The sequence below is a fragment of the Plecotus auritus genome (assembly GCF_963455305.1).
Source record: "Plecotus auritus genome assembly, chromosome: 1".
In the NCBI taxonomy this organism is placed as follows: domain Eukaryota; kingdom Metazoa; phylum Chordata; class Mammalia; order Chiroptera; family Vespertilionidae; genus Plecotus; species Plecotus auritus.
This window is the reverse complement of record NC_137770.1, coordinates 212,351,609-212,378,871: the sequence shown is the minus strand read 5'-3', so window position 1 is coordinate 212,378,871 and position 27,263 is coordinate 212,351,609. Positions and strand designations below refer to the sequence as shown.

General features: G+C 44.3%; 1 protein-coding gene across 1 annotated transcript in view; it reads right to left on the bottom strand.

Annotated features, from left to right (window-relative positions):
* Positions 1-25,546, bottom strand: part of IGFBP7 (insulin like growth factor binding protein 7) — a 70,020-nt gene extending 44,474 nt beyond the window's left edge. Inside the window, exon 1 of the mRNA XM_080664837.1 lies at positions 24,936-25,546. Within this exon, the coding sequence (XP_080520963.1) occupies positions 24,936-25,410 (475 nt within the window). The 5' untranslated portion in view covers positions 25,411-25,546. The remainder of the gene's footprint in view (positions 1-24,935) is intronic.
* Positions 25,547-27,263: the final 1,717 nt, after the last annotated feature.

The window sequence follows — 27,263 nt, the reverse complement described above, 5'->3', positions numbered from 1 at the left end:
GTAACCTTTCAACCCAGTCTACATTGCCATCTACATCTACGTCCCGGGCATAATTTGGAAGTTGCACTAAAGAAAATGTTTAATTTACTGTTTACACATTTTGTTCTTTTCTATTTGTTTTAGTTTTAAATTATTTTATTATATTTAAGTTTAATTTGAAAGGCTTTTGTACCTTTCCTTTGTTAGGCAATTTTATTTTGCCTCTGCCATCTTCAATATAAGGTATGTTATTGTGCTATGATTCCTCCATTTTTTGAAGTTTCAAATTATAATAATTAGTGTTTACATTCTTCTTGTTAAAATGTTTGAAATGAATAAAACTATTGAAATAAAAAAAAAGACCGTACCCTTTTATGTAATGATGTTTACTTTGAATTTATATTAGTTCACACAAACACTCCATCCATGCTTTTGTTCCGGCCCTCCGGTCCAGTGTAAGAACCCATTGTGGTCCTCGAGTCAAAAAGTTTGCCCACCCCTGCTCTAACCACTTAGAATTAGGATTCAGCCCGGCTGTGGTGGCTCAGTGGTTGAGTGTCGACCTATGAACCAGGAGGTCACAGTTTGATTCCTGGTCAGGGCATATGCCCCGGTTGCAGGCTCCATCCCCAGTGTGGGGCATGCAGGAGGCAGCTGATCAATGATTCTCTCTCATCATTGATGTCTCTCTCGCTCTCTCTCCCTACCTCCCTGAAATGAATAAAGATATATTAAAAAAAAAAAAAAGGAAAAAGGAATAGTACTCAATAATGGGAGGGGCAGCTCCCTTCTTTTGATCATTAAGTTTGGGTTCTCAACAGCACTGGTGAGTGGTCAAATCCACACTAGCAGCAGTCTACACCTGGACTCCTTGTTCTGCAAATACAGCTGGCCCTCCATATCTGTGGGTTCTGCATCTGCAGATTCAACCAATCGTGATTGCAAGTATTTTTTATGAAAATGTTAACGTTGCTGATGTGTATCATGTACTTAGGCTTAGATGGTTGCTTCTGTACAGAACATGCACATACTCTTTTTCCCCCTTGTCATTACTCCCCAAACAATAAAGTATAACAACTATTTACATTGCATTTATACTGTATTAGGTACTGTAAATAATCTAGGAATGATTTAAGGTATACGGAAAGATGTGCATAAGTTATATGCAAATACTACACCGTTTAATTTAAGGGGGTCCTGGCATCAATGCCGCTCAGATACCGAGGGGTGACTGTAAGCCCCTTTTACCTCTTTTGGGGTGAACCACTGTAGCCAGTTTCCTAGTACTTGCAGCTGAACACATTCCTTACTGATGCAAGAGCTGCTGCCTTTTGGGTAATCATTCTTTTTTTTCCTTCCCCAAAATTCAACCATCCCCTTAACGCTGAAGGAACTAGTATGGAATAGCACTCTCACGTCAGGCACAGACGTACCTAAATAAATTTACAAACTGAAATATAATACAAATTACCTACAAACTCAATTACGTGACTAATGCAGGATATTGCTGAGAAATGTTTCTTCACCTCTTTGTAAAAAGTTCCCAAGTCTGAGACAAATGTCATGCTTCCATGAGAAACTCACCATTCCTGCTTTCTTTGGCAGTGTCCACAGCTGGGCTTTCTATCCTTATCATACACCCTGTGGTTTCAAGGACTTTTCAGTGGGTCACATGCTCATTCCACAGAGATGAAACACACACAGGAAAAAACTAAATCTCCCCAAAACTCAATTTTACTCAAATAGATTATAATTTTAATTTGACTTTCATGAAGGTCTTTTCATACGCTTCAGTTACGTTTTATTTTTAGAAAAGATATATACAAGCAGCAATTTATCTGATTTACCTTTTCTAACGTATTTTGCATTTTACTCAGGAAATGTACGTCACCTTGGTTACTTTATTGAGTAAAGTTAACAGGTCCAGGCTGTGTGTGCCCTTAGGGAGTTGGACTTAATCTATAATTAAGCAAGTTAACCATGGGCACTTGGAGAATGATTTTATCAAGCTGCATTAGACAACTGCCATCGCCCAAACCTGGAATTGAAGCTATGTTAATTTACTAAGCAACATCCTTAGATTCTCTGGCTATTCTTCTTCAAACACACCCGTACTGTTTAACAAAACAAGCACAAGCATGTGCTACCACACGTTCATTACAACCAGAGGAAACGGAGGTGGTGAAAATGCAGTATGTTAACAATAGAGGGAATTTAATGAGGGAGACACAGATTTAGAAATGAAGACAAAACCCACTGGCTAAGAATGGGAATGAGGCATCTCATGTTTAACGGGCTCTAAAACTCAATTTTAGCTTCCTGTGGCTTTAATTGTGAGCACACACGTGTGTGCACCTATGTCCACGGCAGTTCATCCCAAATCCCTGCTCCAGCTTCCCTTGGTTTCCATGAATTAGGGCACTCAAATGCACCAAATCTTGGTGGCTGATTCTATAATGCGGGGATAACACTTACAACACAGCATTGTTGTGAGGATTAAAATGGCAATCTACGTATGAAAGTCTGTGAAGATTTTTATAAACCATACTGTGCTATGTTAATTTAAGGCATAGTTGTATTCCTATCTTCTGGTCAGATATGGGAAAAATTCTGCCAGAAAAATCACCTTCGCTTTTCTAAATATACTAGAGGCCCGGTGCACGAAATTCATGTATGGCGGGGGGGAAGGGTCCCTCAGCCCAGCCTGCATCCTCTGGCAATCCGGGACCACTGGCTCCTAACTGCTTGCCTGCCTGCCTGATCACCCCTAACTCCTCTGCCTGCTGGCCTGATCACCCCTAACTGCTCCCCTGCCAGCCTGATTGCCCCTAACCACCTCTGCCTTGGCCCCTGAACCCAGGACTGTGAGTGGCTTTGCCCAGGCCCGGGTCAGGAAGGATGTCCAGAAGGTCGTCCAGAAGACATCCGGTCTAATTAGCATATTACCCTTTTATTAGTATCCTCAGCATTATCTAGTTACTTTGTTACTGGGAATAACTGCCTAACAAAGAACTATTATTGCTGAATATGCTGGAAATGAAAGATCTGAGCAAAACAGAAACAAGGCTTTGCCAATGTCTGTAAGGACCCAAGGACACGTGCAGGAAAAGGTTGTGAGCAGATTCTCCTCCAGTTGTAATAAGTGGAGCAGGCCAGAGGCGCTCCCTGAGACCTGGAGAGTAACAGTGCATCTCACACACTCAGATATAACAAGTGGTAGAGCCATGGTCTCAGCGATATGTGTGGAGATGCCAAGAATCAACTGTGTATTTGACTGTAGTCAAATCGAGTTGGAAAGGTCATTATTTTCTTCTGTGAAAAAATGCTAAAGACAAAACCTCCAAATTGCACAAAATTTTTACTGTTCACATCTCATGTAGGTGGCTGCCATTACAGTGGATGTTTTCAAGCTACTCTAGCAGGGATGCACATGTTTTTTATCAGCCCCAATGCAATGGTGTATAAAGGCATATTCTTGGAGAAACCAAGATGGCGGCATAGGTAAGCACCTAAACTGCTGCCTCGCACAACAATTTCAAAACTACAACTAAAAGACAGAATGGACACCATCCAGATCCACAGGAAAGCTGGCTGAGTGAAAATTCTACAACTAGAAGGAAAGAGAAAAGCTCACAGAGAATTGGAGGTATGGCAAAGGGTCTTTTTGCGCGCAGAGAGGAAGGGCGGCTGAGAGCCTGGCTGACTTTCTCTGGCGGAAGGGGGAAGGAAGCCCCCGACCGCACTGAACACCAGTTCTGACTGCACTGAACCCCAGTTCCGGGTGAGCCCCTGGGGACCCACGCTCTTATGGGGGGACTCTGGACTCTCGGGCGGAGACTCGGGAGCTGGGGAAGGCAGAGGTCTGAAGGCGCGCGCGTGCCAGTGCGCACAAAGGCTGCGAAGGTTGCCACAGGCTTTCCCTAGTGGAAGGGAGTCAGAGTCTCCTGACTGCACTGGGCCCCAGTTCTGACTGCACTGAACCCCAGTTACAGCTGAGCCCCTGGGGACCCACACTCTTGTGGGGGGAGTCTGGACTCTTGGGCGGAGACTCGGGAGCCGGGGAAGGCAGAGGTTTGAAGGCGCGCACGTATGCGCAAGGGCAAGGCTGAAGGGAAGCCAAGACTGTCTGTTCTGCCCTGAGACTCCACCCCATCCAAGCTGAGCACAGAGGCTATTGCAATTTGGCAAGTCTAATCCTATAAGGCTGTCTCCAGCACCGAACTTCTCCCAGCGTAGACACAGCTGATCCTTACAGCCAACTGGCCTGGAGGTCAATTCCTCCCAGTGATACCAACAACAATCAAGACTTAATTACAACAAGGCTGTACACACAGTCCACAAAGGGGTGCACCAAGAGTGTCCACCTCAGGTTAACTGGGGAGGCCGACCCACTGGCCCATATAGGAAACCTAGCACACAAAGCTACCCTACCAACTCAGGGAAGCAGTGAAAATGCGGCATCAAAGAAACAGATCACAAACGAAAGAAATGGAGGAAAACGAACGACTGGATATAGAATTCAAAACCACGGTTATAAGGCTTTTCAAGAATATCCTAGAAAAGGCTGATAAATATAACGAGACCCTCGAAGATATGAAAAAGGACCAACTAGAAATTAAGCATACACTGACTGAAATAAAAAATATTATACAGAGACCCAAAAACAGACTAGAGGAACACAAGAATCAAGTCAAAGATTTGAAATACAAAGAAGCAAAAAACACTCAACCGAAAAAGCAAAAAGCAAAAAAAAAATCCAAAAAGTTGAAGATAGTGTAAGAAGACTCTGGGACAACTTCAAGCATACCAACATCAGAATTATGGGGGTGCCAGAAGAAGAGAGAGAGCAAGATACTGAAAACCTATTTGAAGAAATAATGACCGAAAACTTCCCCCACCTGGTGAAAGAAATAGACTTACAAGTCCAGGAAGCCCACAGAACCCCAAACAAAAGGAATCCAAAGAGGACCACACCAAGACACATCATAATTAAAATGCAAAGAGCAAAAGACAAAGAGAGAATATTAAAAGCAGCAAGAGAAAAACAGTTAATTACCTACAAGGGAGCACCCATACGACTGTCAGCTGATTTCTCAACAGAAACTATGCAGGCCAGACAGGAGTGGCAAGAAATTTTCAAAGTGATGAATAGCAAGAACCTACAACCAAGATTACTCTACCCAGCAAAGCTATCATTGAGAATTGAAGGGCAGATAAAGAGCTTCACAGATAAGAAAAAGCTGAAGGAGTTCATCACCACCAAACCAGTATTATATGAAATGCTGAAAGGTATTCTTAAAGAAGAGGAAGAAGAAAAAAGTAAAGATAAAAATTATGAACAACAAATACATATCTATCAACAAGTGAACCTAAAAATCAAGTGAATTAAAAACCTGAGGAACAGAATAATCTGGTGAATATAATAGAATCAGGGGCATAGAAAGGGAGTGGAATGATAATTCTCAGGGGGAAAGGGGTATGGGGGGGTTCAGGAAGAGACTGGACAAAAATCATACACCTATGGATGAGTACAGTGGAGGGGGAGGTAAGGGCAGAAGGTGGGGTGGGAACCGGGTGGAGGGGAGCTATGGGGGGAAAAAGGAGAAACAATTGTAATAATCTGAATAAAGATTTATTAATAAATAAATAAATAAATAAATAAATAAATAAATAAAAAGGCATATTCTCCATTTCCCTATTCTTTTTGAAATATTTTATTGGCCAGATGGACTCTAACAAAAGGAAAGCATGATAGCAAACATACAGCCTTTTTGTTCTTGCTGGAAGAGTTGTGGCTGATCTGGACCACTCCCGATGGCTGGCAATCTTGGATGCAGACTAGACAATTGGCAGGGCTCTTGTTTTTTTGGCCAGTCATTAAAAATTTCATAAATATGAACTGGGGTGAAAATACTACTCTCAATGGTCTCTATGCCATTGGGGAAGGACAGTTGCAAGTATAATCCAAGTCTGAAGATAATTAAAAAGTAGTTTTGACTGCATATTGGAATGCTTTGCTTTGGCTTTCTATGTTTTGGAGAAAATGTGTCTAAATTATTCAGAAGAGGCTAATTTTTAAACTGGAATCACCAATGGCTACATGTATAAATTTAAAAATAAATGTTCATAGCTTTGAATCAGTAATTCCAATTTGGGATCTATACTAAAGAAATAATGCAGAAGAAATAAGACCTTAATGCCCAAAGATATAAATTCAAAGGTTATTTGTGACAGAGAAAAACTGGAGTATATCATGGCCCATTCAAATGAATATGTAGCATTATAAATATTATTTATAAAATATTTTGAACACAGAAACTATTTATAAATTAGAAACAAGATGTCTAAAAAGATATAAATAGCACTACCAATTATATGTGCCTAAAAAACACTAGATTAAAATACAGTACAATATGGAGGGGGTACAACGAACATATTAATGATTGTCTTTGATTTCAACGAGTTCTACAAATTTCAATGCTTATGTTTTTCTCCCATAACAAAAAGGTCTTTATTGAAAAGGAAGTTAAATTAGTTCATATTCCCACAGTACGCAAAAACTGCATGGCAGCTGAAATTAATTAACAAGGATATGTAAGTCTAGAATTAAAAACCCACTGTGGTTTGTCCAAACAGCTAAACATCTGACAATGGATCACTAATTGCAAAATAGTATCCTCATGGTCTCAATAGGTCATTGTGCCATTAAAAATTTTGCTTTTACGCATTTTCTGGGAACTAGGAAGAGCAAAGTGAATTTACTGCATATTTTCCCCTTAGTGTTTACTGAGTTAAACACAATCTTCAAGAATTTTTTTTGATCCATATTCTCTCCTTAGCTCAATTCTGAGCAAACAAAAACAAAATTCACTCATCTCCACTCCAGACTGTCACTTTGGGCAAAGTAATAACCAATTCATTTATGTACCACACATCTTTCCATAGTTACATTATTTATAAGCTCATATAGTCTATAATTAAATTATATTTATAGGCTACAAATGTAAATGTACTGTTGTTCATTTTTCCCTTCCAGTAGAAGATGCACAGGAAATATATGCTTCCAATGATTGAAAACAGTTGAGGAGTGTACATATGTGTGCGCACTCTTTGCTTGTATGCATTTTTAAAATATGTTTTTATTGATTTTAGAGAGAGGGGAAGGGAGAGGGGTGGAGAGATAGAAACATCGATGAGAGAGAAACATTGATCGGCTGCCTCCTGCATGCCCCTGACTAGGGATGGAGCCTGTAACCCGGGCATGTGCCCTGACCAGGAATGGAACCAGTGACCTTCTGGTGCATGCATTGATGCTCAACCACTAAACCACCCCAGCCAGGCTTAAATGCATTTTTATTGACTTGACTTACTTGGGGCTCTTTTATTTTAATCTAATTGCCTCTTTTGCCTTCACACACTCCAGAAACCACCAGATGGACCACAGGTTTGCAGGCTCCTTAGAGAAGGGGCAATATCTGTCTCATCACTGCAGATTTCCTTATGGCACCTAACACATATTTACAAAAAGCGAGCATTTAACATGAGTGACAGGGAATCATCACAATTTTCCACTTCTAATGATAATGAGAATCAATCCAGCTAACCTTTGTTTCCTGAGCTACGTGATGGGTAGACTTGGAGGAGCCTGGACAGAGTCTAATTGCGGAGCTTAAACCTGGAGAGAGATGAGAGGCCTGGTTGTGGGCAAAGTGAAAGACAGGCGGGCTTGGTGTGAGGGAAGGGCCAAGCAGGAGACTCTAGCTCAGTGGTTCTCAACCTTTCTAATGCCGCAACCCTTTCATACAGTTCATGTTGTGGTGACCCCCAACCATAAAATTATTTTTGTTGCTACTTCATAACTGTAATTTTGCTACTGTTATGAATCATAATGTCAATATCTGTGTTTTCCGATGGTCTTAGGCGACCCTGCTAGCGGTTCTCAACTTGTGGGTCATGATCCACAGGTTGAGAACCACTGCTATAGAGCCTAAGACCATTGGGATCGGGCCTAAACGGGCAGTCGGACATCCCTCTCACAATCCAGGACTGCTGGCTCCCAACCACTCGCCTGCCTGCCTTCCTGATTGCCCCTAACCGCTTCTGCCTGCCAGCCTGATCACCCCCTAACCACTCTCCTGCCAGCCTGATTGATTCCTAACTGCTCCCCTGCCAGCCTGTTTGCCCCTAACTGCCCTCCCCTGCAGGCCTGGTCACCCCTAACTGCCCTCCCCTGCAGGCTTGATCGCCCCCAACTGCCCTCCCTTGCAGGCCTGGTTCCTTCCAACTGCCCTCTCTTGCTGGCCATCTTGTGGTGGCCATCTTGTGTCCACATGGGGGCAGCCATCTTGTGTGTTGGAGTGATGGTTAATCTGCATATTACTCTTTTATTAGATAGGATAGAGGCCTGGTGCATGGGTGGGGACCAGCTGGTTTGCCCTGAAGGGTGTTCCGGATCAGGGTGGGGGTTCCCTTGGGGTGTGGGGCGGCCTGGGTGAGGGGCCTGTGGTGGTTTACAGGCCGGCCACGCCCCCCGGCGACCCAAGCAGAGGCCCTGGTATCTGGGATTTATTTATCTTCTACAATTGAAACTTTGTAGCCTGGAGTGGAGGCCTAGGCCGGCCAGGGCTGCAGAAGCTTGGCTTCCTCCATCGCTGGGAGCAACTCAAGCCTCCTGCTCTCTCCAGCTCCGTGGCTGCGCCATTTTTGTTGGGATTTATTTACCTTCTATTATTGAAACTTTGTAGCATTGAGTGGAGGCCTAGGCCGGCAAGGGCAGGCGGAAAGCTTGGCTTCCTCCATTGCCAGGGAAACCCAAGCCTCCCTCCTGCTCTCTGTGGCTGCAGCCATCTTGGTTGGGTTTATTTGCATATTCACTCCTGATTGGCTTGTGGGCATGGCTTGTGGGCATAACGGAGGTACAGTCAATTTGCATATTACTCTTTTATTAGATAGGATTGTATTTAATAAAGGGTCAAACACTGTGCTAAGCATTTAAAATACATTAACTCACTGTAGTGATGTGAAAACTGAAGCCCAGAGAAGTTAAGTAAATTTCTCAAGGTCACACAGCCAGTGGTAGAATACTATTCTCATTGCCTGGGAAATGATTAGGGGCAGGTTGTAAGTTAACTTTGAATTGAACATTTGTTCTCAGTCTCAGAGTTTTTGTGATAGTAGAAAGTGAGTATAAGAGTCCATGGGAGAAGATGCAAAGTAACAAGACATTCTCCTGTAGGATGAGGGACCTATAAGCTGGACAGAGCCACCTTTCCTTATCAGAGATCCCAGAGTGGGTAACGAGAGAGAGAGAGAGAGAGAGAGAGAGAGAGAGAGAGAGAGAGAGAGAGAGGAGGGGCTTCCACCAGCTTCCCCTTTCCAACAGGGCACATTGTAATCCACTCTTAATTACTCATTCACTTACTCAACAAGTATGTATTGAGGACTGACTACATCCCAAGGACTTTCTAGACACGGGGGGGGGGGGGGGTCAACAGGGAACAAAACAGATAAACACTGGGCACGTGGAACTTGCATTCTAGTAACATAAATGAAGGATTACATTGTTGTGGCTTTAGGTGAATACTTTGCTTAAAGTATTGTAGTACTCGAACTTTTAGTAACACCAATAATACTGATAGATGTAGAAATATTATTAGGATTAGGATCCTAAGACATCTGTAAACACTTCATCCCAAAGTAGCATCAAAAAAAGAAGAGACAGCCCTGGCCAGAGTTTCTCAGTGGTTAGAGTGTTGGCCGTGCACAAAAGGGTCGAGGGTTCAATTCCCCGTCAAGGGCATGTACCTGGGTTGCAGATTTGACCCCCAGCCCCAGTTGGGGCGTATGCAGGAGGCAACCAATATATGCATCTCTCTCACATCAATGCTCCCCCCAACCCTTCCACTCTCTCTAAAAATCAATGGAAAAAATATTCTTGGGTGAGGATTAACACACACACACACACACACACAAAAACAAACAGAAGGGACAACCATCTCCTGAATGATGTGGACTGAGCTGGCTGCCTCTCAGGGGTGGCATGCCAAGTTTGGGGCAATGCCAGAGGTGGCTCATGAGTCTGGGGATGGCGTTGGAGGAGCAGATTGAGTAGAGCTCACCATTTATAGAGCCAAGCCTTGTAACTGAGAAAGGGTTGGGGGTGGAAAAGAAAACCACATTTGTGCTCAGTTAGGAAAAAGGGGCAGCAGGCAATGATAGGCCAGGCAGAGCGGGTGAAAAGCAAGAGGCCTCAGATGAGGTAGAAACGAGGTAGAGAGCCGGTAACATGTCCACATCACAACTGGGTCCTGAACAGCCTGCTCCTGCCCTGACAGTTATCTGCTAGTGAACCAAAGGCTCAACGGTGCAGAAAGAGCCTGCTGGTAGCTTCCCCCTCCTGCCCTACAGTTCTGATCTGCAACACATCTGAGCGGAGAGGGGCCTCTGGCTCTGCAGCCCTGGCCGTCCAAACTCGGTAGCATCTTGATCTCTGTCCCAGCCTGCCCTCTCCAGCTGGGCTGAGCATCTCTAATATGCAGCCTCACTGCATGGATCCCCTCCACCAGCCTTCTCTAACTCAGAGCGGCACTGTTGCCTAAGCATTTATCTTCCTTTCTTTTCTTTCCTTTTCTCCCTTTCCTTCCTTTCCTTCCTTTCCTCCCTCCCTCCCTCCCTCCCTCCCTCCCTCCCTCCCTCCCTCCCTCCCTCCCTCTCTCTCTCTCTCTCTCTCTCTCTCTTCTTTCTTTCTTTCTTTCTTAGCATTTCATTTTTTATCACACGCTCTATGGCTTCCTGAGGTTGGGGTGGGGGGCAGGGTTGCAGAGTAATTGCTGCAGCTGCTATGGAAATTCACTTTTGGATTTCTGTTCCCTGAGCAGAGAGTTCTGAAAACTCCCACGCAGAAGGAGCAGGCTTTGCATCCTGCAGGCTGGGGCTACCCTGACAAATTCCTAAAGCCTCTTTCTGTGTGGTCTCTTTCAAAACCTTCTCAATGTTCCAGGCGATCTATTTCTTGATAAAATTTTCTCCCTTGCTTGGGGTCAGGCCAGAGGAGAGCAGAACAGATGTTAGATCTAAAGCTTCCCCAATTCAACCACTTGACTGCTGGCCCATTAATCTGCCGCGATGTAAATGAATGTCTTTGAGCCTTTCTCACTCAGGGAAAGAGACAGCCTTCCCCAAAAGCTGGTTCTTCAAGAAGAACAACAAGAAAGAACAGGATAATCAGAGGCAACTGCATTTCTGCCTGAGAATATGAAAGTGCTCTCTTCCCTCCCCCCACCCTCAGAAAGTCAAAATGGGTTATACTTGAATTTTCAAATCCCTACATGGATTTTCCTTCTCCTGGAAGTTGTCACCTGACAAAACATATGCTTAAGTCCCTAAAAATGCAAATTCCCTCCAGAGAGTGGCCCAATAGTGAACCTCAGCTTAGGTGTGGAGTAAATATTATCCCGGCTGGAAAATTGATGATAGAGTGGTGCTTAGGACAGGGCTCTGTCAGCATGCAGGGCTAAAATCTCCGGTGAAAATGAACACTTGAGCATGTTGACAATTATCTTAGTGATTTTTCTCCTCCTTTACCTTACTCGGAGTTACCTGAAAGGCCTGGCAAATGATCAAACACCACATATAAATGTTATGCCCCAAGAAGTCCTGCTTGGGAAAATATCCATGCCTGCTGCCCCCAACACACTGGCCCTTCAAGGGCCTGTTGGTTGTGGATGAGGAGACTGGCTCTCATATTTCCAATCTGGCCCTGGAGGGACAGATGCTACACTGATCAGGGATCTGTCCAAAGAGACATTCATTCATTTAAGAAATACCATCTTTCCCAGGATGGAATATGACATTTACTATAAAGTATACCACATTATCACAAAAGCCAATTAAACTATGACATAAACTTTATCATATAGAATTTCTACTTTGTGTTAATTGAAAGAGCTCATTTAGAGCTATTTAATCAGGAATGTATCATACATTCCCCTTGTCAATTCATCAAAAAGAAAATATAAGCAGGATAAATTCATTAGGATCTTTCTAAAACTTTTCACACCCAAGAGTTTGACTCTTGTGAATCACTTTTGTTTTAAACTGTTTATTTTGTTAATTCTCACTGGAGGATAATTTTCCATTGATTTTTTAGAGGGAGTGGAAGGGAGGGGGAGAGACAGAGAGAGAACATCGATGCGAGAGAGACACATTGATTGGTTGCCTCCCACATGCACTCCCGGCCAGGGCCAGGGATCCAGCCGGTAACCCATGTACATGCCCTTGACCGGAATCGTAACTGGGACCCTTCAGTCCACAGGTTGATGCTCTATCCACCGAGCAAAACTGGCTAGGACTAAACTGTTTATTTTGGAACAGTTTTAGGGTTATAGAAGAGAAAGATAGCGCAGAGAGCCGGTGCTGCTGGTCTACCTGCCATACTTTGAATAGCAAGGCTGTAGCTCAATGCCTACATTTACGTACCAGCACTGCTATTTACCTGGCTGTGTGATGGGTGGCCTTCGGTTTTCTTATTTGGAAGCTGGGACAGTAATTCCCCTTACTTCCCCAAAGTGTAACAAACAAGGAAATGTCCATAGAAGCCCCCAGCAAACTGTAAAGTACTACAAACCTCAGTTATCATGATCACCATCTACAAGGTACTACCTGGAATTCTTGTCCCAAAGTAGTTTCCAGTCCAGTCAATAAGATTCTTTACATTTATTTTAATTGTAAAACAAATAACATCTTATTCTTAGCAACTGTTTTGATATCTGTTCACACCGTGTTTTCACATCTGTTTAATAATGTGACCTTTGGCCCTAACTGGTTTGTCTCAGTGGATAGAGCATTGGCCTGCGAACTGAAAGGTCCCAGGTTCGATTCCGGTCAAGGGCATGTACCTTGGTTGCGGGCACATCCCCAGTAAGGGGTGTGCAGGAGGCAGCTGATCGATGTTTCTCTCTCATCGATGTTTCTGACTCTCTATCCTTCTCTCTTCCTCTCTGTAAAAAATCAATAAAATGTATTTAAAAAAATGTGACCTTTGCAAAAATCTTGGGAAGCAGACTAAACTACCTTCACTTATAATATGTATTGTCCTTAAGTTTTGAGGGTGTTGCTTTTTCATAGTGGTAAACTCTACTTTGAACATGTCTGCTTGTCCATAGCCTTGTCAACACTCCTACTGTAAGAAACTTCATGCCAAATGAATGGGGCTTTGTCAAAATGAGGTTACTAGATCTGGCTTACCTGGTCTGAACCTTTCTTATTTTCAGACACAAAACTTCTTTGCAACCCTGGCCCGCTTTTGGGCCCAGCGGGTTTCATGGACAGCACCTCTCTCTGGTAACCCACTGTGTCGTCGAGGCATTCAGGGGGCATGTTTATTGCTAGCTCCAGCTATTTCTAACTAACTCCACCATATCTTTTGTCATTAATTCAACTATTTAACACATCAATTTTAGGTAAAAAATAAACATTCCCCGCTCCACATTATCAACCATGGCTTTCTTCACCTGACCTTACTTTATCTTTGAGGCTTCATGGGGTGGGGCCCTCTTGGGGTGATGGTCTTGATCAACTTGGAAAACCACATGAAACAGGCTTGGGAGAGCTTTCTAGTCCTTATCACCTTCCTACCCCCTCATAAAAAGGCTTCACTGGGAATTTTTAAAAATTGCCTAAAATAAGCACTTATTAATTGATATACTTCTACATCTTTTTCCATCTCTAAGCTCTAAAGGTGCCACTCCTGGATCTAAATTACAAAAAAGGTTATACACATACATTCTCTGGCCTAAAAGTCTTTCTTACACAAATTCAGGGTTCCCTTTTCAACAGTTGCTAAGAATAAGATGCTATTTGTCTTACAATTAAAAATACTGTACAGATGAGGTCAGATCATTTGCAGGGTATTTTGAGGTTAAAGGAAGCATCATAATCTTATACGCTGTGGGGGAGGAATTTAGAACGAGGGAAAGCCGGCTGGCCTTGGACTCTACCCAAGGAAGTTCTGTCACTAAACTATTCAAAAGAGACTTATAAGGCAGTTTCTTCTAGAAGGCAAGTCTACAGTAAACCAGAGGGCAGGCTCTATGGACAGGATGCAAATTATATTTAAGGATGATAATAAACACTTGCTCAGCTTAATCATTCCATCTAATATCCGAGTGTAAAAGATCTTAAAAGCTCTAACATCCTCTCCCAGCTTCCCCTCCTCAGTTAGGTTACTGCTCAGTTCCCCAACAGAACATCTCAGAACAGAATTCTCCTGACTCCCATATGAGCACATAACAGTATTCAACAGTTTTTACCTACAAGTTCTCCCTGGTGTGTAATCTAACTGTGCTCTGTGGTGTGGACCCTGGGAAAGAAAATACCTAATAAGAAGGGCTCTCAGCGGTTTAACGGGGCTCACATTTAAAACACCGCCTAGCAGCTGTTTCTGCACAGGGGCCTTTCACAAAAATGGCACTTCAGGAGAAGCCTGCACGAAGCTACCTGCCTCTGCTCTGAACTGCCTGCCTGCACTGTGTTCCTGCCACCTGAGCCAGCTCTTATGGAATAACTGGAATCCTATTACAACCAATAGGACCGAGACGTTCCCCATCCAATTGGAGCTGCACTGGTATATCCCCATTGGCATCTTCACCAACCAATCATGGCAGTTCCATTCTGACCAATCAGGACAGTGCCCTTTGGACTAATCAAACTTTGAGGATTTGGAGTTCTTATTTGCATGAGGATGGACCAATCAGGAACCAGGGGTAGTCTATATAAGCAAGTTCCCCCAGGGCACGTTTTCTTTCCATCCAAGACTGAAGATTGCATTTCTCCAGCTGGAGTTGAAACACCAAAGACATCTTGCTGTAGCAAAGGAGCAGAGTGAGGCAGACTGGAGCAGGTGAGCAGACCAGAGCTGCCTAGCTGAAGAGGGGCCTCATTCCAGGGCCACCTCACTCCAGGGCCACCTCAGTCCAGGGTCTCTTAATTGAGCTATAACACTATGGAGTTATTCCACAGCTGTGCTGTCTCACAGTTGAGCTGCTTGCACTGAATAAAGTTTCCTTCTTCACCACATTGCAAATTGGGGATTCCTATTGGCATTGAATTGGTACCAATGACCTTTGGTTGAGAGTGGCTATTTAATTCCAGGCCTTTTAATTCCGTCTCCTGAAGAATTGTAGAAAAGTAGGTCAAACACCTTCCATTTAATAACTAATTCCCAAACCATGACGAAACATTAACTTGTTCTTTGGATTATTTTCCTTGAAAAGAATCCTGAGTCCTTTAAGGCCCTTCTTCAAGCCTGCCTATTTTCTTTTCCAGAGAAAATATAACAAATATTTAACAAAAATGTTAATATCCCTAATAATTCAAAATAAATATGAAAAATACAAATAATACACGCAGAGGAAAAAATGGCAAGGCATACATAGGCAATTCACAGAAGAAATACAAGATGTTCAATCTCACTAGAGAGCAGGACATTTCAAACTAAACAGGAGATACTGCTTTTCAGCTCGACAAGAATTAAAGAGATTGATAATACCCATGTTGGCAAGGGTGTGGGAAAAAGTATACTCACATATACAGTTGGAGGGAGTATTAACCTTTTAGGAAGGCAACTTGCCTGTAACAGTTAAAATATGAATAACCTTTATTCCATCAATTCTACTGCTAGTAAACTATTATAGATACATAAAAATACATGTGTAGGATTTGCAGTAAAATAACTAAGTTGATTGTGAATAAATGTGAGCCCATATATAAATATGTTACACTTATACCTTTGCTATATACGTTACATATACACACAAAAATGTGTTTAGATGTGAATAGGAAAAGGTTTGGAAGTTTACACAACTGTTAATGTCATCAGTTCCTGGTAAGAAGGATCGGAGAACAATTTTTTCTAAAGCTGCTTCGGGTTTTCAAACCTTTCCTAAAATGCAGGGATTAGTGGTAAGAAAGAACCGGTGATTCCCTTAGCGTTCTAGAAGTTTCTGTGTTCAAGAAGGGTAACTGAGGCTAGAAGAAAAAACTTTAAAGCATTTCTGTGGGGTTAGGGTAGACTCTTTGGGATGTGGCTTTTTCTGTTTCTGATCTGAAAGTAGAGAGAGCGAGGAACGGGGCTTATAGGGGGGAAAGCCTCTTGAAATGAAATGAGCAAGTGGCTGTAATTTGGGAGCGGGGCTGGCTAATGAGAGAGTGATGCCAGGGCACGTTGTGAGGAGTCATTTAATAAGGAAAAAGCACGGTTCAGACTTTTCAAGTAATAAACAGCTTGCCGTGGCAGGTTAGGACCCTGGGTTCAACCATGCTTCTAAGATCTGAAACAGAAGCTAAAGGTCGAGTATAGTAGGAGGAGTTAGGCATCTCTTGCTGGGATTACTGTAAGAGCTTCCTAATGGGAGTCCCTGATGACAGTCTCGCCCCTTCCAATCTATCCTCCTAAGGGCGGCCACAGAGATTTTTTAAAAGCACAAATCCAATTACGTCACTCAACGGCCTACTGCTCTTGTGACAGTGTCTAGACTCCTTAACCGGCCACAAGGCCCTTGGTCACTAAGCCCTGTTAAGTGTCCCGCTGCCCCCTTGGCCCTCGCTCTCTGTGGGGCAGCCCCATGGAACCATGTGCTATGCTTTCTGCTCTCTTCCTTCTAGCTCACTCCAAGCGTCATGCTAGCTCTTCTCCAGCCAATTCCTTCTCACCCCTGTCTCAATCAGGACATCACTCTTCTAGGCAGTCTTTCCTGGCTCTTCCTAAACCCGGCGTAAGGATACCCCCAGGGGGCTCTCTGTCTGTCCTTGTGGTATGACAGTGGTAGTTTTACAAAGTATTGCACTGACTTGCATTGTCCCACTCCCGAACCCTTTGCCACAAGATAAGCCAGACCATTAAAATTTCATTTAAAATTGGAACACTCTGTATCAACTTTCTTTTTTTATTTTATTTTTTTTGCTATTTATTCATTTATTTATTATCTTTTTCTTCTGTACCAACTTTCAGTGACGTTCTGCCATTCTGACACCAGTTGCATATGTATTTTCTCTCACATCCCCAAGCAATTCTCCAACTCCAGCTGGGTGTCCTACAATTCTGACACTGTCTACCTTGGGATAGCATCTGATCACACCGGTTAAGGGCTCAGTCCAACAAGACTTCCCCCTTCACCCCCCTCACACACTTCTTAATGTCAATCACAAGTCCATGTTGTCACCTGGGCTTCTGACTGACTGGCTACAGATTGGAGGTTCCAACAACCCCCTCCCGGGGTTCCATTAATTTGTTAGAGTGGCTCACAGGACTCGGAAACATTTTATGAACTTACTAGGTTACCAGCTTATTATAAAAGGATGTAACTCAGGAACAGCCAGATGGAAGAGATGCAGAGGGAAAGGTCTGAAGAAAGGACATGAAGCTTCCACGTTCACTGTGTGAGCCACTCTCCCAGCACCTCCGTATGTTCACCAACCCAGAAGTTCTCCAAACCCATCCTTTTTTTTTTTTTAGCTTTTTATTTTTTTTAATTTAATAAATCTTTATTGTTCAGATTATTACAATTGTTCCTCTTTTTTCCCCCATAGCTCCCCTCTACCCGGTTCCCACCCCACTCTCTGCCCTTACCCCCCCACCCCCGTCCTCATCCATAGGTGTACGATTTTTGTCCAGTCTCTTCCCGCACCCCCCACACCCCTTCCCCCCCGAGAATTGTCAGTCCACTCCCTTTCTATGCCCCTGATTCTATTATATTCACCAGTTTATTCTGTTTCTCAGATTTTTTTATTCACTTGATTTTTAGATTCGCTTGTTGATACATATGTATTTGTTGTTCATAATTTTTATCTTTACCTTTTTCTTCTTCTTCCTCTTCTTAAAGAATACCTTTCAGCATTTCATATAATACTGGTTTGGTGGTGATAAACTCCTTTAGCTTTTTCTTATCTGTGAAGCTCTTAATCTGACCTTCAATTCTGAAGGATAGCTTTGCTGGGTAGAGTAATCTTGGTTGTAGGTTCTGGCTATTCATCACTTTGAATATTTCTTGACACTCCCGTCTGGCCTGCATAATTTCTGTTGAGAAATCAGCTGACAGTCGTATGGGTTGCTCCCTTGTAGGTAACTAACTGTTTTTCTCTTGCTGCTTTTAATATTCTCTCTTTGTCTTTTGCTCTTGGCATTTTAATTATGATGTGTCTTGGTGTGGTCCTCTTTGGATTCCTTTTGTTTGGGGTTCTCTGTGCTTCCTGGATTTGTAAGTCTATTTCTTTCACCAGGTGGGGGAAGTTTTCGGTCATTATTTCTTCAAATAGGTTTTCAGTATCTTGCTCTCTCTCTTCTTCTGTCACCTCCATAATTCTGATGTTGGTACGCTTGAAGTTGTCCCAGAGGCTCCTTATACTATCTTCATATTTTTGTATTCTTTTTTCTTTTTGCTTTTCTAGTTGAGTGTTTTTTGCTTCTTTGTATTTCAAATCTTTGACTTGATTCTTGTGATCCTCTAGTCTGCTGTTAGATCTCTATAATATTTTTTATTTCAGTCAGTGTATGCTTAATTTCTAGTTGGTCCTTTTTCATAATCTCGAGGGTCTCGCTAAATTTATTGGCCTTTTCTAGAAAATTCTTGAAAAACCTTATAACCGTGGTTTTGAACTCTATATCCAGTCGTTTGCTTTCCTCCATTTCTTTCATTTGTGATCTGTTTCTTTGTCTCCACATTTTGGCTGCTTCCCTGTGTTGATAGAGTGGCTTTGTGTGCTAGGTGTCCTATATGGCCCAGTGGCTCAGCCTCACCAGTTACCTGAGGTGGACTCTCTTGGTGCACCCCTTTGCGGGCTGTGTGCACAGTCCTGTTGTAGTTAAGCCTTGATTGTTGTTGGTATCACTGGGAGGAATTGACCTCCAGGCCAATTGGCTGTGAGGATCAGCTGTGTCTACGCTGGGAGAACTTCTGTGCTGGAGACACCCTTATGAGACAAGACTTGCAAAAGCCTCTGTGCTCAGCTTGGATGAGGCGCAGTCTCAGGGCGGAGCAGACAGCATTGGTTTCCCGTCAGCCCTGCCCTAATAGGCCCCTGGGTCTCAGTGACCCTCGGTAATTGCTACAAGCACCTCTGAGAGAAAGCTGCCCTTGAGTTCTGCCCACTGCCAGACAGTCCAGTTTCTCCCCAAATGAGTCTGGTTTCCCAGAAACTTGCCCGGAACTGGAGTTCAGTGCAGTTGGGAGCTTCTGTCTCCCTCCTGCTTTAGAAAGCCAGCTGCGCACTCAGCCTCCCGTGCATTCAGCAGTCAGTTCTCTCTGCGCGCGCGTGCCTCCAGACCTCTACCTTCCGCAGCTCCTGAGTCTCAGTGTGCTTTCTCTTTTCCTGACAGTCCAGATTTCCCCCGAATGAGTCTGGTTTCCCAGCATCTCGCCCGGGACTGGAGTTCAGTGCAGTCAGGAGCTTCCTTCTCCCTCCCGCTTTAGAAAGCCAGCCGTGCACTCAGCCACCCGTGCACACAGCCGCCAGTCCTCTCTGCATGCAAGTCCCCATACCTCAGCCTTTTGCAGCTCCTCTGAGTCTCAATGTGCTTTCCTCTTTTCTTCCAGTTGTAGAATTTCCACTCAGCCAGCTTTCCTGTGGTTCTGGATAGTGTCCGTTTTGTCTTTTAGTTGTAGTTTTGATATTGTTGTGTGAGGCAGCAGTTTAGGTGTTTACCTATGCTACCATCTTGGTTTCTCCTCAGAAAACAGGTATTTAAATAATATGTTATTAACATAAAAATGAGCATACAATGAGATTCGCAAAGAATGAATGTTTAAAATCCATCAAAATGAGTTTCTGAAAAGAAAAATCTTCACTGAAGCTTTTTCCATTTAGACCTAATTCTAACCAGCAAGGGGATGGGGAAATGTTGAGATTTGGGTAGGGGGGTGACAATCTAATGTTAGAGTTCAGGATAGCAGAGGATGGGAAGATGAATCAGTGTCAGATGTATTCCCTGGCCTGGACTTCGTAAAGACAGAAGATACAAAAAGAAGAGAGAGCAGACAGCCAGGAGAGTCCATTGCCTGCATTTCCAAAAGGGAAGGCACTTTCTTAAGAGATTCCCTTGTTTAATCAACAAATATTTATCAAGTGTCCAACTATTAGCCAGCCACTGTGTTTATAAAGAATTACCAGCTGGAGCTTCTCTGTTAGGAGGCTCCTAGTCCTGTGCAGAAGACAGACATTCAGAGTGTGCTTCGGAGGCTGTGGGGAGGCGCTATACTAACTAACAGAGCTGTTGTCACTTCTGCCCCCTTTGCTGAAATCCTCACATGGGTCCTCTGCATGGCTTGGCCCACCCCACTTTCTGCTGCTCATCCACCTCTGGTTTCTATCCTATTTCCCTGTTGCATATTCTTCACAGCACATATGACTGTGTGAAAATATCTGTTTACTTATTTCTGTGTAAAGCTTACAGTAATTGCCATCAGAGAGGGGTCAATCCTGCCTATCTTATTCTAGGCTGAGATTAGAAAAGTACCTGGAAAATTCATTCATTCATTCATTCGTTCAACATATATCTAGAGCATCTACTAGTACCAGGCACTGATTCAGGCCCTTGGGGATAGATCAGGGAGCAAAAATTCCCTTCCTTCATGGAGTTTACTTGAAGGTTGAATGATGACAACAATGAATATTCATTAGGTTATTTCTATGAATAATCTTCAAAATACTGACTCTTCACAACTCTATGAGATAGGGATGATGACAGTCCTTACATTATAGGTGAGGAAACACAGGCCCAGACAGGTCAAGTAATTTGTTCAAGGCTCAGGAAGTGGCAGAGTTAAGATTCACACCCAGGGAGTCTGGTTCTAGAGCTCAGCGTCTTAACTGTTCTGCTAGAATAGCTCTTGTTTACATGTACACAGTATGTGTGCAATAAACATTGTTGTAAAAATGGCTGGAAGAGACAAAGGATAAGGACATCCCTGGGGGGTGGGAGAATCAAGGAGCTTCACAGAGAAAGTGACACCTGCTGATCCTTGAAAACTAAGAGTTCAAAGTGAGGGTGGAAAGTGAGGGTGAGAGTGTGGGTATGACTGCAAACAGCAGCAAAGAGCACGCCTTGTGGCTGGACTATAAAGGAGTTGGGGAGAAGAGGCCAAAATAACAGGGTAGAGTTATTATGAAGAGCCTCATAGTCCCTGCTAGGTAATTTGAACTTAGTCTTAAAGGTATAATAAAGGCAGACCCTTAAGAATGAATTCTGATTTCACAAGTAAAAATTAATTCTGAGGGGGGAAAAAGGGAGGATGGGATTCAAAGGGACAAAGGGGGTTGAAATGGGATTACCCAGGGGCTCAGATTGATAGGGCCATGAACAGGAAGTAACCAACAGCTGGAATAAAGGCACACCATGTTCTCTTCCAACGTGAGATCTTATTATACATCTCAGCTTCTCTATATTAACTTTTTATTAAACTGAATTGGCAAATCCTCTCTTCCAGTTACTCATGACTTCAGAGACCTTGATAAGATCTAATGGCAGTAAATTCATGATGACAGGTCTAAGATGTGCTATTATTAGCTCATTTACTTTTCAAACTAATTTTCAGGAAGATGGCTTTGCCTCGTATCACAGAGGTAGAGAAAACAAGCAGATCCTCTCCAGAAGGTGGGTAAGTGGTGATCTCATAAAATAAGGGAAGATTTGGGAGTGTCTCCAGGGCTCCAGTGAAAGCACTCAGGGAAGTGAGTTTGCAACTTGTATGGATACTTTCTTAGTCAGCAAGACCAGTTCTGTTTTGCCTGGCTGGTGTAGCTCAGTGGTTGAGTATCGACCTATGAACCAGGAGGTCATGGTTTGAGTCTAGGTCAGGCCACATGCCCGGGTTTTGGGCTTGATCCCCAGCAGGGGGTGTGCAGGAGGCAGCTGATCAATAATTCTCTCTCATCATTGATGCTTCTATCTCTCTCTCCCTATTCCTTCTTCTCTGAAATAAATAAAAAAATATTTTTTTAAAAAGTTCAGTTTTGTGTATCGCTTGTTCCATAGCACCTAGCACAGTGCTGCCACACTTTAGATGCTCAATAAGTGTGGGTTTTATGAGACCAACACAAAGAACATAGATGGAACCACACCATTGTGACTGAGTCCTACAATGTCCCTTCCTTCTCAATGCACGAGGAAGCATAATTCAAGTTTCTTCTGAGGGAAGAAATGGCCGGAGGAACCTAGAAATGCATTTCTTTTTTTAAAAAAATATTTTTATTGATTTCAGAGGAAGGGAGAGGGAGAGAAATAGAAATATCAATGATGAGAGAGAATCATTGACCAGCTGTCTCCTGCATGCGCTCCACTAGGGACCAAGCCCACAACCCAGGTATGTGCCCTTTGGCTGGAATCAAACCCAGGACCCTTCAGTCCACAGGCCAACAACGCTCTATCCACCAAGCCAAACCAGCTAGGGCTAGAAATGCATTTCTTATTCTTTGCAAAGCCCCAATACTAACTGGCACAGAAGACAATGGCACTCTATCAGGTTTGCTTCTATAATTTTCAAAACACATTCAGGAGTCAGAACAATATATTAGAAAATCTGGTTTTAGGCCTAATTGTCTCTGCTGTGGAAAAGTACTCTGGTGGACCTTATATTCTTTTCTAAGTTCTCCTATAAATGGTCCCAGGCACTAAACCCCATTTCTAAATTTAGGTTGGGAAGAAAAGGCTAATTTATGTCTAGGTTTCCAGTTTTAGATGCTATTTTTCTGAACATTTTCCCAAACATAAAGTAAAACCAGGCCTGTACCCTCATGGGGCTTGCAATCTGGAAAGATACGTGGTAATGAGGTTATAAGACCATAGGTACGCCTCATTTTATTGTACTTCTCTTTATTGCATTTTGTAGGTGTTGCTTTTTGTTTGTTTGTTTTAAAGAAACAATTTAAAGGCAAGGCTCCCTCATCTAAAGAAAGGTGATGACTCACTCTATTTCAGTGGCCTGGAACCTAAGTGCATTATCTCTGAGATATGCCTGCTATTCTATCTGACTATCAGTCTCAGCTACGAGCTAGAATGGATACTACTTTAATCACGAAGCTAACTTTCTTTAGCTAACCTTCTGCTCCGATCGGGGGAAAATTCCCCTTACGGTGTTTAAGGAAATCTTTTTTTTTTTTTTAAACATATTTTTATTGACTTTTTACAGAGAGGAAGGGAGAGGGATAGAGAGCTAGAAACATCGATGAGAGAGAAACATCGATCAGCTGCCTCCTGCACACCTCCCACTGGGGATGTGCCCGCAACCAAGGTACATGCCCTTGACCAGAATCGAACCCGGGACCCTTTAGTCCGCAGGCCGACGCTCTATCCACGGAGCCAAACCGGTTTCGGCTGTTTAAGGAAATCTTAATATGTGGAATGAACTCTAAAGCTATGGACATTTCTCTTTCATGATATGACTTCGATCCAAAGGAGCAAATGATGGTTTCTGTTGGAAAAGGATGCAAACTACTTTGGGTTGTGACTTTCTAAGTTTCAGGTGATAATAAAACAAGTACCAGTAAGTTACACAATTTAAGGCTTTTAATAGTGAACTCTGAAATTGGTGACATATGGCCTGTTAGCACATGGGCTTCTGGGAAAAGCTCTAAAAAGGAATTATTTGGAAAGTTTGGTGAAAGTCTGAGCTGTTAAAGAAGCAACTGCTTCTGTCCTTTCAGGAGAATGGCCTCGCTCCCACGTTCTACTTTGGCTGGGCCCAGGAGAAGGACGCTAGGTTGGATTTCTAACCTTCCCTTGAAACGACTGCCCATGGAAAATGTTATTTCAGGCATTAGAGTTAAAATCTGTGTGTTTTTTTCCCCCCAAGTCTGAACTCTAGTTATTTTCCACTTTCACTTATGACAAGATTGGACTTGTTTGAAATAAAATAAACCATTAAACATAACCTCAAAGCCATTCCTGCTGAGCAGTGCATTCTGGGGACATATAAAACAAAAAAGGGAACAAGAAAGAAAAACAAAATGGTCATAAGAGTCACAACAAAACTACATCATAAAGACATTCTTCAAAGAGTCTGTATTTTTGTTTTTTCCCACAAATAATTCGATAGATTACTGTTTCAGAATCTGTAATTTCCAGTAAGTGAATTATTTTTCTCAATCCAGCCAATTAAAGGTGGGACAAACAACTTCTCTCTGAAAGTCCTTACTTCGCATTTCGTCGTCAAACTTCTTTCCCCCATTTCTTTTTTTTAAAAAATATATTTTATTGATATTTTTACAGAGAGGAAGAGAGAGGGATAGAGAGCTAGAAACATCGATGAGAGAGAAACATCGATCAGCTGCCTCCTGCACACCTCCTGCTGGGGATGTGCCCGCAACCAAGGTACGTGCCCTTGACCGGAATCGAACCCGGGACCCTTCAGTCCGCAGGCCGACGCTCTATCCACTGAGCCAAACCTGTCAGGGCTTTCCCCCATTTCTTGACTTCACCTCTATCTATATACCCAGGCCAAGAAAAAGATGATGATAACATGACATATTTTGTTTCGCTAAAGAATGGGGACTGCTTTTGCGAATCGACTTGCCAGCTGTTAGCATCAGTTGGGTGAGTTTTTGGGATGGGATGCGAGAGTCTGAAATATCGCTAAATCTCACACACACACACACACACACACACACACACACACACACACACTGGCCTTGCAAGTCCTCGCTTTCCTGGTGCACGCAGCAAACGCTAAAACTAAAACCTCCAAAGTAAGAGAAGAGGAGGCGTCTCCCATCTCTGCCGGCATCCCCGCGGCTGCCAGTTCCTTTCCTCGCATCTGATCCCTGGGATGCCCACAGGAGGAGTTGCGGGAACCAGCGCGGGGCGCACCGGTGGCCGTCACCCTGTCGGATCTGACCCGCTAGGGGGAGCCCGGTACAGCAGCGCGGGCCAGGGGGGCGGGGTCGGAGAGGAAAGCGCTGGTGCCCACCTTGCTCGCAGGTGCCCTTGCTGACCTGGGTGATGGCCTTCTCCCCGCGGATCTCGGCCCTCAGGCTGGCGGCGCGCAGCTGGCACCCGGTGGGGTAGGTGTTGCCGTCGCTGCCGCACACAGGGTAGCGGTTCTTGCACATGCACACGCCGCTCACTCCCGGACCTCCGGCTGCTGCCCCGGCTTTACCCTTCCGCCTCTTGCGGCTCTTCACGCACTCCATGCCCGGCGCGCAGTACCCCCTGCCGGCGCCGCCGCCCCCGCAGGGCTCGCCCTCGCCGCGGGCGCACATGGGGCAGCAGCCACATGCGTCGCGGGTCTCGCCCAGCGGACAGCCCCGCGGGGGCAGGGGCGGGCAGGAGGCCGGCTCGCAGGGGCCGCAGACGTCCGAAGAGGAGGAAGAGGAGAGGGGCAGGAGCAGGAGCAGCAGCCCGGCGGCTCCGAAGAGCAGGGCGCGTGCCGGCGGCCGTTCCATGGTGGGGTTCGGTGGCGGTGGTGGCGGGAGCGCGAGTGAGCCGGCACCCGCTGGCCGGCGCCTTAAACGCGGCGCCCCTCCCGCTCTGGCCCACAGGAACCACACCCCGGGGCGGCGAGAGCGCGGCCGCCCCGCCCGGACCGCGGGACTCCAGCGCGCTCCTGCTGGCGGGGCGGGGTGGGGCAGCCGCGGGTGACCGGGGCGCGGAGGCTCGGGCCCGCTGCGCTGCGCTTCGGCCTCAGAGCGCACCCGCCGGCTCCCGTTTACCCCCTGGCCCCTCGCCCCGCAGGCTGCGCCCCAGTCTCTCATAGTCACCCTCTGGAACCTCGTTTTTCCTAGCCAGATATTTGTACTTCTTTCTTAACAACAACGACTTTGAATGGAACCAGTGTTCAATGTATGAACTTCTAAGTGGGCCCTGGAGACCTGAGTACTGATTGCCCCGCGGTTTGGGAAGCTCTTCCGAGCACAATTGGTTTTACAACCCCACAGGGGGATTGTGAGTCCCCGTGGGCCCCAGACGCCCCCCCCCCTGCTCCCCCAAAAGGGACAGATCGTTGCCAACTACTCTTTTTGGAACCTTGTAACTGCCTCCTCCACCTCTGCTTTCTTATGCCAAGTCAAGTTATAAGTGTGAATACTGGACTCCATCCATGAGAGCGCTGTGCCATTGTTTTAAGTTCCTACTAAACTGTGTTGGATCTCCCATCAGACTCTCCGGAGAACTGAGCGGAGGTGCCACTGAGAACCGAGTTTTCCCCAGCAATCCTGTGAGGCTTGTGTAAAGCGGAGGACAATTCCTCCTTCGTCTTTCTGTAAAACTCAACTTCACAGCCTCTCTTTCTGAGAATATTGGTCCTTCGAACTCCTCCTTCAAAATCCAGACATTTAAGTTGCTCCTACTTTTTATTGAACATAAAACACCGCAATGTACGTGATTCTGTATGTCATGTTTTAGTTATTTTTTCTTAGCATAAATACAAGGATTTATAGGCTTTGAGCTAACTCAAAGTGTGTGGTTTACAATGACATCAGCAGTACATACATGTCACTCTCACCAGAGTCTTCCTAGGATTACTACTGTAAATGTTTTTGAAAATTAAGTAATCACAACATTGAGGGAATATAAAAACCAAGCACCTTCCTATTCATAAAACCTGGTACTGCTTTTTGGCCTCTCCTTAACATGCTCTTAAAAAAGTGGTACTTTAAAAAAAAGTTCATATGTTGACATGACATTTGTTTAAAAAACAATGAAAAGTCTTTAGAGCAGGATTTTCCTAAGTATTTTTGCCTTTGTCCCAAGTAGATACAATTTACAGTCTCAAGTTGAAACAAATACAGAGTGTACTCTGGTATTTCCTATTCTATTCTATTTCAATTTTATTAATTTGCTGGTCAAAGTCCACTAAGGACCTACTATGACGATCTGTCATAGTTTTAGGTTCCCCAGAAGCCAAATGCTGACAAAGATCTCAGTGCAAGCAGCTTACCTGAGAGGCCAGGTCAGGATACACCATTGAGAAGCAGGGAGTGAGCAGAAAGGGAAGAAGAAGCTTATTAATGGGCTGCCAGACAAGACCTCAGGCTCTACAAAGTGTGTGTGTGTGGGGGGGTGGGGAGGGGTGGAGCACAGGGGTACTGACAGCACCACTAACAGCTGCTCCCCACAGTGTTTTTCAAGGCTGCATGGGGACCAGCAGTAAGAACACAGGCAGGTGGGACAGTAGAGAAGGGGCCTGGGCTGTGTGATACTGGAAGAGTTGGAAATAGGAAGAGAACTCCTTCCTTCCAAGAAAGAAGACATTGTCACCCATTCATCTTCAGCAAGATGAAGAGCCTGGATATGGAGA